The sequence below is a fragment of the Panthera uncia genome, chromosome D1, assembly GCF_023721935.1.
Source record: "Panthera uncia isolate 11264 chromosome D1, Puncia_PCG_1.0, whole genome shotgun sequence".
Taxonomy (NCBI): domain Eukaryota; kingdom Metazoa; phylum Chordata; class Mammalia; order Carnivora; family Felidae; genus Panthera; species Panthera uncia.
In genome coordinates this window covers 5,647,484-5,659,435 of record NC_064808.1, presented here as the reverse complement: position 1 = coordinate 5,659,435, position 11,952 = coordinate 5,647,484, and the positions used below count along the sequence as shown (strand labels likewise).

General features: G+C 44.3%; 1 protein-coding gene across 8 annotated transcripts in view; it reads right to left on the bottom strand.

Annotated features, from left to right (window-relative positions):
• Positions 1-11,946, bottom strand: part of LOC125912255 (uncharacterized) — a 41,255-nt gene extending 29,309 nt beyond the window's left edge. For all 8 annotated transcript variants that reach the window (XR_007454662.1, XR_007454660.1, XR_007454659.1 and 5 more), the window contains exons 1-2: positions 11,102-11,946; positions 4,527-4,803 (exon numbers count right to left, since the gene is read on the bottom strand). Coding sequence is in view for 4 of the 8 variants with exons in the window: in XM_049616596.1 (XP_049472553.1) it covers positions 4,527-4,653 (127 nt within the window). In the remaining 4 variants the exon portion in view is untranslated. The remainder of the gene's footprint in view (positions 1-4,526; positions 4,804-11,101) is intronic.
• Between the last annotated feature and the right edge of the window lie 6 nt (positions 11,947-11,952).

Sequence of the window (11,952 nt, the reverse complement as noted above, 5' to 3'; positions counted from 1 at the left end):
GGCGGGGCTGGCCTCTCGAGAGTGGGGGTGGTGTGGTCTAACAGAACAGATGACCCTTTTGAGATGGACAGCGAACCCTGAGACGCAGGGGCCCTCCCAGAATGGTGCCCGGTGGCCTGAGACACTCCAGCCCAGCCGCAGCGGCTGCCTTCTTCCAGTTCCTGAATCGGGTGGCGTGAGGGGAAACTGTCAGGTGTCACTACAGACAACACAGATTAGGAGTCAAACTCCTACAACTCTGACGTCAGCTCTATTTCTCATTTGAACCCGTGTCTCCGAGTGCAGCTTACGACTTGCAGACAACCACACAAGCATAAAATCCATGATGTAGCCAAGCTGACCGCTGCTGCGGGAATGGTTACACCTTTGGGGCAACAAAATATTTAATATGGGGGGGGGGCACCTGGGTGGCTCAGTCGGTTAAGCTCCGAGTTCGATCTTGCGGTCCGTGAGTTCGAGCCCCGCGTCGGGCTCTGTGCTGACTGCTCAGAGCCTGGAGCCCGTTTCGGATTCTGTGTCTCCCTCTCTCTCTCTGACCCTCCCCCGTTCATGCTCTGTCTCTCTCTGTCTCAAAAATAAATAAACGTTAAAAAAAAAATTAAAAAAAATATTTAATATGGGAACATGTTTGCTGCCCTGTGCCTCACGTTTTAACTTAGTGGTACAGAAACATCTTTGCAAATCTTGAATAAATCATAAAAATTTTAAAATAAAATTTTGAAATCCAACTTCTGCAGAGAATCCCAAGCTACGGAGTGTAAGCTATGGCCCACGCACGCCTCACACACATGCATACGTGCACACGTATTTTCCTCCAAAGCTTCCTTGTAACATGCCCAAAGAAGCCAGTTCAAAACCCAGGCAAATTATTAAGTTCCGAACAAATTAAACAGAAAGAGGTCACAGCATGATTTGTATAGCTGCCATTACATCTGCTGTTTTCCACCGCACGATTGAGATTTCCTTTCACCTGGTGCTGGTTTCAGGAACTGTGACCATTCACTTTTGTCCCACACTGCCTGTCCGTGGCCCTCCTCCTGTGGGCATTCAAGTGTGGATGGGTGATTATTTTTTCTCAATTCCCACAGCATGAAGGGAAAAAACAAAGCAAAATGTGTTGTTTGTTTTTATCTTATATTCCCTGAAGTTCGAAAGGAGTATTTAACCGTCAGTGGAGGCCTGGGCTTGACACAGGATGAAATGCACAAAAACAGCCTCGCATCAGACTGGACCAGCTTGTGGCCGAGGGATGCAAACTCCGGCACCCGTGGAGGTGGGCAGGGACCCCAGGCCGGTGAGCTCTGGCCAACGGGAGAGCACAGGTCCCAGCTGAAGGAAACACAGAATAGGCAGCAAGGGTTGCTAGATGGGCCCAGTATGGCCAGATTTTCTCACTTTTCAAGATAATCAAGGCTGGGGACCCTGGCTGGCTCAGTCGGTTGAGCAGCCGGCTCTCGATTTCGGCCGAGGACATGATCCCAGGGTCGTGGGACTGAGCTCTGCTTCGGACTCTGTGCTGAGCATGGAGCCTGCTTAAGATTCTCTCTCTCTCCCTCTGCCCCTCTCCCCTACTTGACCCTCTCTCTCTCTCTCTAAAATAAACAAAACGGGTGCCTGGGTGGCTCAGTCGGTTAAGCGTCCGACTTCAGCTCAGGTCATGATCTCGGAGTCTGTGAGTTCAAGCCCCGCGTCAGGTGCTGTGCTGACAGCTCAGAGCCTGGAGCCTGCTTCGGATTCTGGGTCTCCCTCTCTCTCTGCCCCTCCCCCATTCATGCTCTGTCTGTCTCACTCTCAAAAATGAGTAAATGTTAAAAACAAAAAAACTTAATAAATAAAATAAAATAAAATATTTAAATAATAATAATAAAAATAATCCAGCAGGCTTTAATGTGACTCTAGATTTTTTTAACATTAGCAATCAGTTCTAAAAATGTTTTTAAAAATACTCTGTAAGACAAACACAACACGGCTATGGCCTGATGGGGTACCCAGCGGCCTGTCTGTGAGCTCTGGGGGGGCAGAAGGTGGGTTCAGCGGGCTCTAGGCCCTAATCTGCCACTTGCGTAATTGCTGTCTGAAGTGGTCACTTCACATCCCGATCGGTTGGTCCCGAACTTCAGTCAGCTGCTGAAGCTGTGTAGTAGCTAAGGGCGCCGATTGTCTTGGGTTCAAATCCTAACCACTACCACACTATACCTGCCTTGTCGCCTTGGTGGAACACTCCAGGCTCCAACTTCCCCTCCTATGAAAAGCGAATAGTAATACAATCCCTCTAATAGGGCTATTATGGCTATTATGGGATTAAATTAAATGAGTTAGGGCAAAGCGCCTAACTACAGAGTAAGCACCGGATGATACGCGTCAGCTACTGCTATGTCTAAGTGCGGTGCCTCCCTCCTCACCATCCATTCACAATTAATTAGCAATCCTGTTCAACAGGACTTCTAAAACCCCCTCCAATCTATCCTCTGGTTCTTGTCCCCACTTTCTCTGCTTTAGCTCATAGCCTTGACCTCTCTACCTTGAACTGTTCATTCTTTTTTTTTTTTTAATATTTTTTAAGGTGTATTTATTTTATTTTATTATTTTTTTAATGTTTGCTTATTTTTGAGAGAGAGAGAGACAGCACGAGCGGGGAAGGGGCAGAGAGAGAGGGAGACACAGAATCCAAAGGAAGCTCCAGGCTCTGAGCTGTCAGCACAGAGCCTGACGTGGGACTTGAACTCACAAACTGTGAGATCATGACCTGAGCGAAGTTGGATGCTTAACCGGCTGAGCCACCCAGGCACACCAAGGTTTATTTTTGAGAGAGAGAGAGAGACAGAGCATGAGCAGGGAAGGCGCAGGGAGAGGGAGACACAGAATCCAAAGCAGGCTCTAGGCTCTGAGCTGTCAGCAATAGAACCTGACGTGGGGCTCAAACCCATGAACCGGAAGATCATGACCTGAGCTAAGTCAGACGCTCCAGGTGCCCCTTGAACTGTTCATTTTAATGACCTAATAATCATATCTCCCACTTTATTGAGCACCTACTCAGTGCTCCACTCTGAGCCCCCCTGATGCTGCACCCTGTTGATTACGTCTCTCAGCTTGGTAAGCCATGTAAAGCAAAGATCTCATGGTGTCATTCTCCCTGTCGCCTACAGAGCAAAGGCTAACTTCCTTAACCCTGCATTCAAGGCTGTCCCAGGCTATGTCAAGCTCACATCCTGCCAGTCTCTATCATTTTATTTTATTTTATTTTTTTAAATTTACCTCCAAGTTAGTTAGCATATAGTGTAACAGTGATTTCAAGAGTAGATTCCTTAATGCCCCTGACCCATTGAGCCCCTCCCCCCTCCCGCAACCCCTCCAGTAACCCTCAGTTTGTTCTCCATATTTATGAGTCTCTTCTGTCTTGTCCCCCTCCCTGTTTTTATATTACTTTTGTTGCCCTTCCCTTATGTTCATCTGTTTTGTCTCTTAAAGTCTTCATATGAGTGAAGTCATATGATATTTCTCTTTGACTGACTAATTTCACTTAGCATAATACCCTCCGGTTCCATCCACGTAGTTGCAAATGGCAAGATATCATTCTTTTTGATTGCCGAGTAATACTCCATTGTATAGATATCCCACATCTTCTTTATCCATTCATCCATCGGTGGACATCTGGGCTCTTTCCATCCTTTGGCCGTTGTCGATAGCGCTGCTATGAACATGGGGGTGCATGTGTCCCTTCGAAACGGCACACCTGTAGCCCTTGGATAAATACCTAGCAGTGCCATTGCTGGGTCGTAGGGTCGTTCTAGTTTTGATTTTTTGAGGAACCTCCCATACTGTTTTCCAGAATGTGCCAGTCTCTATAATACTCTCTCTGCTCCGGCTGCACCAAATGACTGTTCTCCTCTCCTGACTGAGCCATGCAGTCCCCAGTCACTGTCCTCAGCAATCTTCTTTCTGAGAATGTTTGCTTGTCCTCTCCTCACCCAGCGTGGACCCCTTCTCACCCTTCTAAGTCCAGCCCCAAGTGGTCACCTCCACGAGGAAGGCTTCTCTGATTGCCCCCCGCCACCAGCCGCAAGGCCAGGCCCTCCCCCTTCTGCAGTTACGCCCCTCTTAGTACATAGCGCCCTCCTCGCCCGCCTCACGGTGCACGGACCTCTACGTGTTGAGAGGTCTGTGTCAACAAGAGACAGGTGGCCAAGGGCAAGAACCTGGTCCTTCACATTTGTTGCATTCCCAGCTGGCACACGGTAAGTGTTCAGTGTTTGCTGAATGAATTAATGGGACCGGCAAAGGGGGGCATTTAAACACAAGCCAAACCATAAAGTCATTTTTTTTTTTTCATAAAGTCATTTTTAACACATCCCGTTGCAAGAAACAGGATCTTTGGCAAATATGCAAAGAAAGAACAGGACAATAGAGATACATAAAATCACTCGAGAGCCTCGATGCCCTCAAATGTGTGCATTTTGGTTAATTTTAAAGGATATTACATCTATAAAGTTCCAGCTATCTAGATGATTGAAAATATCGGCACTTACAAGGTGGCCTCCATTTGTCGTGGCGTCTCAATCCTTTTCCTTTCTGCGGCCTCAGTGGAATGCATCCGGTGTCCCAGGAGAAAATGTAATCCATCCAAAGAACAGGTCTGATTATTTCCTTCGTCATTTATACATTGTGCAGTGCAATTGGAGAGCCCCACACAGCTGTCCTGACCTCGTGCCTGTGTGGGCCTCCTTTAAGAGAGGCGACAACTTCTCGGTGCTCAGAGAATCACCAGACGAGGCTAGGAGCAGATGATCTTGGGAAGGCAGAGATCTGGGAAAGAAAATAAACATCACTGCTTTTTGGCATTATGTTCTTTAAAACTTGCCACCGAAGCACTCGTTCAACACGCCTCACTGAAGAGCTGGACCGGGTTGCTGCCCCGCCTCATTGCCCGCCCCCAGGGCAGGATCGCAGACCCTGCTTTGGCGGGCTGGGAAACCCAGTAGCAGGCCTTGTCTCGTAGGAACAGAGGGGGTAGTTCATCAGGGTGGTTTCCAGTGCAGCTGTGGGCTCAGGGCATGGCCCTGGCAGTTTCTACCCAGTGGAGTTGACACGGTAATAGTTCCCGTCTCAGAGAGTTAGTTGTTGGAAGGATGAAATGACAGGGAGCATGTAAAGTGCTTAGCATGGTGTCTATGAAATTATTCAGATTATCAGAAGAATTCAGGAAATGTTAGCTGTCACCACTTGCAAAAAGATCCTACTTCTAGGGCTGAGCCTTCTGTAGCTTATCTTTACGATTCTGCCCACACCGACTATGTCTATTTTATTGTCCAACTATGGGATCAGAGTTCCTAGAGAATAGAAGGATAAGCAAGCTATAAACGTCTGACCAGTAAATTAGCAGAAATAACAGAGGCAAGGAGAAGAAAACACCACATATACAGATCGCCTGCTCATGCGCAATGGCTCAAGCACGAAAATGGATGTGGACTCTCAATGGCCATGAGTGAAGGAAGAACACAAAGGGGCATGTCTTCAAACTACTGAGGGAAAATTCTATACCTAGACAAACCTCAAATATGGAATAAAGATATTTTCAGGCATTTGAGGCCTCAAAAAATGTGATTTATTCTAAGGAACAGGGTAAATTATTCTAGCAATTTCCCATTAGATGTTAAATAGTAGTGACACAGGTAAAGTCACTTAATATGACTTTAGTTCCTATCACAAACACATGCTGAGTGCCTACTATGTGTTGGTTAGACAGCAGACTAGAACAGGGAACCCAGCAGGCACACATTGATTCCCTCATGGGGCTTATATTCTACTGGGGAAAGATGATAATAAAAAAAGGACAGAAGGCAAATTCTGAGTCAGAGGTGATAAGTGCTACAGAGAAAGAAACCAGGGCCTATGGCTCCAACTTCTAGTACATGAGAACTACAGTGGATAGAAGAATGAACTAAATGATACCATCTGGACACAACTAGACAAATCCAGAATGCTAGACATCTAAGAAAACAGGCTTAAATTCTTTAAAAAGTCAAAGCTGTTAAAAACAAAATTAGAGGAAATTAACGTAGATTAAAACGAGTTAACAAACACATTCAATACATTAGCCCTGAATGCATGCTGGGTCAAGGAAAAAAGGTTATAAAAGATCTTTTGGGGACAAGGAAGGAAATTTTTATTTTATTTTATTTTATTTGGAAGGAAATTTAAATATAGATTGAATATTAGATGCTTTTAGGGAATTATTCTTAATTTTTATTTTATTAAATTTAAAATGTTCTAATTTACTTAGGTGTTGTGGATATGGAGGAAAATGTCTTTGTTTAACTTTTTAAAGTTTATTTACTTATCTTAAAAAATTTTTTTTAGTGTTTATTTATTTTTGAGAGAGAGAGAGAGGCACAGAATCTGAAGCAGGCTCCAGTCTCTAAGCTGTCAGCACAGAGCCCGATGCGGGGCTCAAACCCACAAACCACAAGATCATGACCTGAGCTGAAGTCAGAGGCTTAACCGACTGAGCCACCCAGGCACCCCTATTTATTTATCTTGAGGGGAGAGAGAGAGAGAGAGAGAGAGAGAGACCTCAAGTTGGGGAGGGGCAGAGAGAGAGGGAGAGAGTCCCAAGCAGGCTCTGTGCTGTCAGCTCAGAGAGCAGCATCAGGTTCAAACTCACGATGAACAGTGAGATCATGACCTGAGCTGAAATCAAGAGTCCAACGCTTAACTGACTGAGCCCCCCAGGTGCCCCTGGAGGAGAATGTCTCCATTCTTGGGAGATCCGTGAGGTACTAACAAAGCACAACAGGGCGAACTATTACCAACTGTTAAATCCAGGCAAAGAATAGTTAGTTGCTCTAAACTTTCAACTTTTCTGTATGTTTTTAAAAGTCCAATATAAACAGCTGGATAAAAAGGAAGGGAGAAGATTAGAAAAAGGGTAAACAACTATTTGGAGGAATCCTGCTGTGAAGGGAATGTATCAGTTTCCTAGAGCTGCTGTAGAAAATTACCACAAGCTGCATGGCTTAGAAGAACAGAAATGTATTCCCTCCGGAGACTAGAGTTCTGGAGGCCAAAAGTCCAAAAGCAAGGCCTTGGCAAGGGCCGCACACTCTCCAGAGGCTCTGAGGGAGAATCCATTCTTTGCCGTTCCAGCTGCTGGTGGCCGAATCATTCCTGCCTCTGGCTTTGGGCTCACACGGCCGCCTCCTCTTCTCTGTGTCTGATCTCCTTCGTCTCTTTCTTATAAGGGTGCTTGTGATGGCATTTAGGGCTCACCCAGATGATCTAGAATAAGCTCCCCCTTTCCAGGTCTGTAACTTAATCATATCTCTTGCCATGTCAGCTAATATTCACCCTTCTGTCATATGAGGCCATATGCACAGGTTCCTGGGATCAGGAAGTGAGCATATCTTCGAGGGGCCACTTTTGTGCCTACCACAGGGAGCCAGGAAAAATGGGGCGGTAGCCAGAGGGGACTATGTGTGTGGTCAAGAGAGGTTTTGTGTTGTTTTAAAAATGAGATAACAGGTTTAAGATGCGTTGTTTTTTTTTTTAACGTTTATTTATTTTTGAGACAGAGAGAGACAGAGCATGAGCAGGGGAGGGGCAGAGAGAGAGGGAGACACAGAATCTGAAACAGGCTCCAGGCTCTGAGCTGTCAGCACAGAGACCGACGCGGGGCTCGAACTCATGGACTGTGAGATCATGACCTGAGCCGAAGTCAGACACAACCGACCAAGCCACCCAGGTGCCCCAACGTTTTTTTTTTTTTTTTTAAGATGAGAGCAATTACAGCACGTTTATAATCACTGATCTAGTACTTTGCTGTGTGCTGAGGTTTATTTGTTCACTATGTTAGTCACTTTGACCCAGGAAAATTCATAAAGGGAATAGTAAGTTACCTTCAAGATGAAAATCAGGGTTACACTTGAAAATTCAATTAAGAATAATCAAAATGTATGGGAAGGCAAGCTGGTGCAGCCACTCTAGAAAACGGTGTGGAGGTTCCTCAAAAAAACTAAAAATAGAACTACCCTACGACCCAGCAATGGCACTACGAGGTATTTATCCAAGGGATACAGGTGTGCTGTTTCCAAGGGACACATGCATCCCAATGTTTACAGCAGCACTATCAACAATAGCCAAAGTATGGAAAGAGCCCAAATGTCCATCAATGGATGAATGGATAAAGAAGATGTCGTATGTATATACAATCGAGCATCACTCGGCAGTCAAAAAGAATGAAATCTTGCCATTTGCAACTATGTGCATGGAACTGGAGGGTATTATGCTAAGTGAAATTAGTCAGTCAGAGAAAGACAAAAATCCTATGACTTCACTCCTATGAGGACTTTAAGAGACAAAACAGATGAACATCAGGGAAGGGAAACAAAAATAATATAAAAACAGGGAGGGGGACAAAGCATAAGAGACTCATAAATATGGAGAACAGAGGGTTACTGGAGGGGTTGTGGGAGGGGGGATGGGCTAAATGGGTCAGGGGCACTAAGGAACCTACTCCTGAAATCATTGTTGCACTATATGCTAACTAATTTGGATGTAAATTAGAAAAAAATAAATAAATAACATTAAAAAAAAGAATAATCAAAATGTATTGGAGGAGACTTTTTGTCAAACACGGCAGACTGAACACACAATGTTTAACTCCAAACCTCACCAAGATGAAAATAAAGGGATAAATACAGTAAAAATCATAAAGAATGAAGACCGTCAATTAACAAGCCCCATCTGTGCACAGGAATAAGATCAAACATTTGAGGAAAACTTCACACACACACACACACACCCCAGAAAAGGGTGGTGGGGGGCGAAGAATTCAAAGGAAACAATAAGAAAAGCAGAACAATTAGAAACAGGAAAGTTCTTCCTTGGAGAGCTAAGAGAACATGTACATGAAATAAAAACAGAAATGCTATATAAAAAAAGAAACAATCAGTGAACAAGAGAATCGAAATTGAAAAAAAAAAAACAAAACCCTCAATAGAAAGGATAAGAAGGTAAAGTTAATGACACTGTCCAGAGAGTAGAATAAAAAAAGAGGGACAAAAATAGAAAAAAAAGATAAGAGCCCTAACCGGGCTCCAATGTCCTATAGCAGAAGCACAGAAAATGAGACAAGAGGGCAGGCTGACCCGTCAGCGTGGTAGAAAACAGGTAATTCATATACGGAAGAAAAACAGGTCATATCCATCTCTGGAAGCTATTAGAGGATGTGGTTGACCAAAATAAGACTGTAAAACAAGAGAGAGGGAGAAGATCGAAGATCCAGGCAGTAGGAGATCCAACACAGAAGAACAGAGAGAAGGGTTAAGAAGTCCAGGAAAGTAGCTGTGGAGGAAGCCTAGAACAGAGCCACTCTACGTCAGACCCAGACGACAAAGGACTCAAAGAAGGAAATTGCTGGGAAAAAAAAGCGAAATTAATAAATTATCTATTAGGTTTGACTAGATGAACAAAACTATGACATGGGCTTTACAGATCTTTTGGAAACTTGGCAGAAAACTAGCAAAGGGTATGTAAAAAATGAACAATTTAGGGGTACCTGGGTGGCTCAGTCGGTCAAGTGTCCAGCTTTGGCTCTGTTCATCTCACGGTTCGTGAGTTCGAGCCCCGCGTCGGGCTTCTGGCTCTGTGCTGACAACTCGGTGCCTGGAGCCTGCTTCGGATTCTGTGTCTCCCTCTGCCCCTCCTCTATTTGTGTTCTCTCTCTCTCTCTCTTTCAAAAATAAAATATTCAACAAAATAAAAACATGAGTCTATTCTAAATTTGTGTCATGATACTTATGATATGGTGAAGTTTCTACTCCTCAGAAATATTACAGACTTTTAAAAGTACATGGAGGTGGGGCTCCTGGGTGGCTCAGGTGGTTAAGCGTCCAACTCTTGGTTCTAGCTCAGGTCATGATCTCAACGTTCGTGAATTCAAGCCCCGCGTCAGGCTCTGCGCTGACAGCGCGGATCCTACTTGGGATTCTCTGTCTCCCCCCTCTCTCTGCACCTCCCCGCTCACTCTCTATCTCTGTCAAAAAAATAAAGAAGCTTAAAAAAATTACATGAAAAATAAGTAAGTAAATGAATGAATAAAAGCATATGGAGGAAAAGGGAGAAATATTTCTTTCATCCTAACACTCCATGGCTGCTTTCTGTCATCTCCTTACATCCCTATCCAAGAGAAAAACAGGACCTAAGAACCTAAGTTCTGACACTGATGTCGTGACAGCAGGCACTCAGGGGGTCCTCTCTTCCCTGGGATGACAGTGGATGACGGATGGCATGTGGAAGTCATAAAAGAAAGCCCCAAAGGAGACTGACACAAGAGGAAAAGTCCACGTGATTAGATGAGCAAATAAAAGCCAAAGATGGAGTGGCGCCTGGATGGTTCGGTTGGTTGAGTGTCCGGCTCTTGATTTTAGCTCAGGTCATGATCCCAGGGTTGTGGGATCAAGCCCCGGGTTGGGCTCCACACTGAGTGTGGAGCCTGCCTGGGATTCTCTGTGTTTCCCTCTGCCCCTCTCCCCACCCCCCACTAGCACTTTCTCTCAATCTCTCTCTTAAAAAAAAAAAAATATATATATATATATATATTTATACATAAATATATATGATATACATGATATATAATGTATATCATTATATATGTGTATATACATACAATGTGTATATGTCATATATAATGTATATACACATATATAATGTGTGTATATATAATACACATATATAATGTGTATTATATATATATAACATGGGTCAAAAATGGAAACAATAACACAAATAGTTGAGGTAACTTCAAATTGAGTATGAGCAACTCGAATTTGATGTGCGAAGGGGAGGGAAACCCATGGAAATGGTGATCATGGTGAAGTGACTGAAATAGTGGAGGCCAGCAATTATTCTGGATACATCTGGGGGCCAGTTAGAGGGAAGACCCATTAGGATGAGCTTGGTCCAGATGTACGGGGCCCTGCAAGAGGCCTGTCCCATTACATCATAAAACTGGCTTCCATGGGAGGGCACGCATGATAGAAAGAGTAAAGGAAATAACTTTCAAACCCAACACACATAATCATTATGATGGGATTTGACTTCTTACTTTTTTTTCTCTTCCCTCATTTTCTTTGCTCTTGCTTTGGTCACTTTGGAGCCCCTCATTCTTCTTCAGGATCCTCGTTGAGAAGTTTTCTTTGCTCGCTCCAGCTTGCTTCTTCCTACACAACCTCCATTACCTATCCTTTGTCCTTCTGTAATTTTCCACTTTTCTCACTATGCATTCTTCTGTATCTCGTAAACCCAATCACACATCAAACGAAATCTTCTAGCCCATCCCAAATCCCTTTCTCAAACATTTCCCTACAAGTCACAGCTCTTCTCCAAGAAGCCAATCTCCACTTTTCCTCTACTTATCAACACATTTTCAGATCTTTTCTTTCTCCTCAAAATGTTCCCATTTCCCTTTTTCTCACCCTTCTTTGTTTCCATTGGCCCTCGCCTCCACCTTCAACCCCAGAAGCTCTTCATTCCCGTGCTCTCCTTGCCTCTCTCGTGTTTACCTCTTCAGGGTCAATAATGCTCTGCTTGGCTCTAATTTCTCCTTTTTGACTTGCAACACTTCCGCTATCTGCTTCCCTTTCTTTCTTTAGCTTCAGTCCTTCATCTGCCTCATTCACCACTACCTTCACCTGTAACCTCTTTCTCTTCCACGGAAACAGATTCATCAGCAATATCATTCACCCCATCCAAGACATCCTCCTCAAGTCCCGCCTCCTTAGCCCCTTCGAGCTCATCATTCCCTTCCACTCTTTCAACAGGAATTTCCATCTCAGCACCAGTAACTTCTATCAACCTTTCAATATTCTCTTCATTTATGCTCCCCATTCCTGAATCCTCCAGCTTCCCTCCACTAGTCCCCAGCTTTTCTGCACTTGACTGCAGTTTATCTCCAGT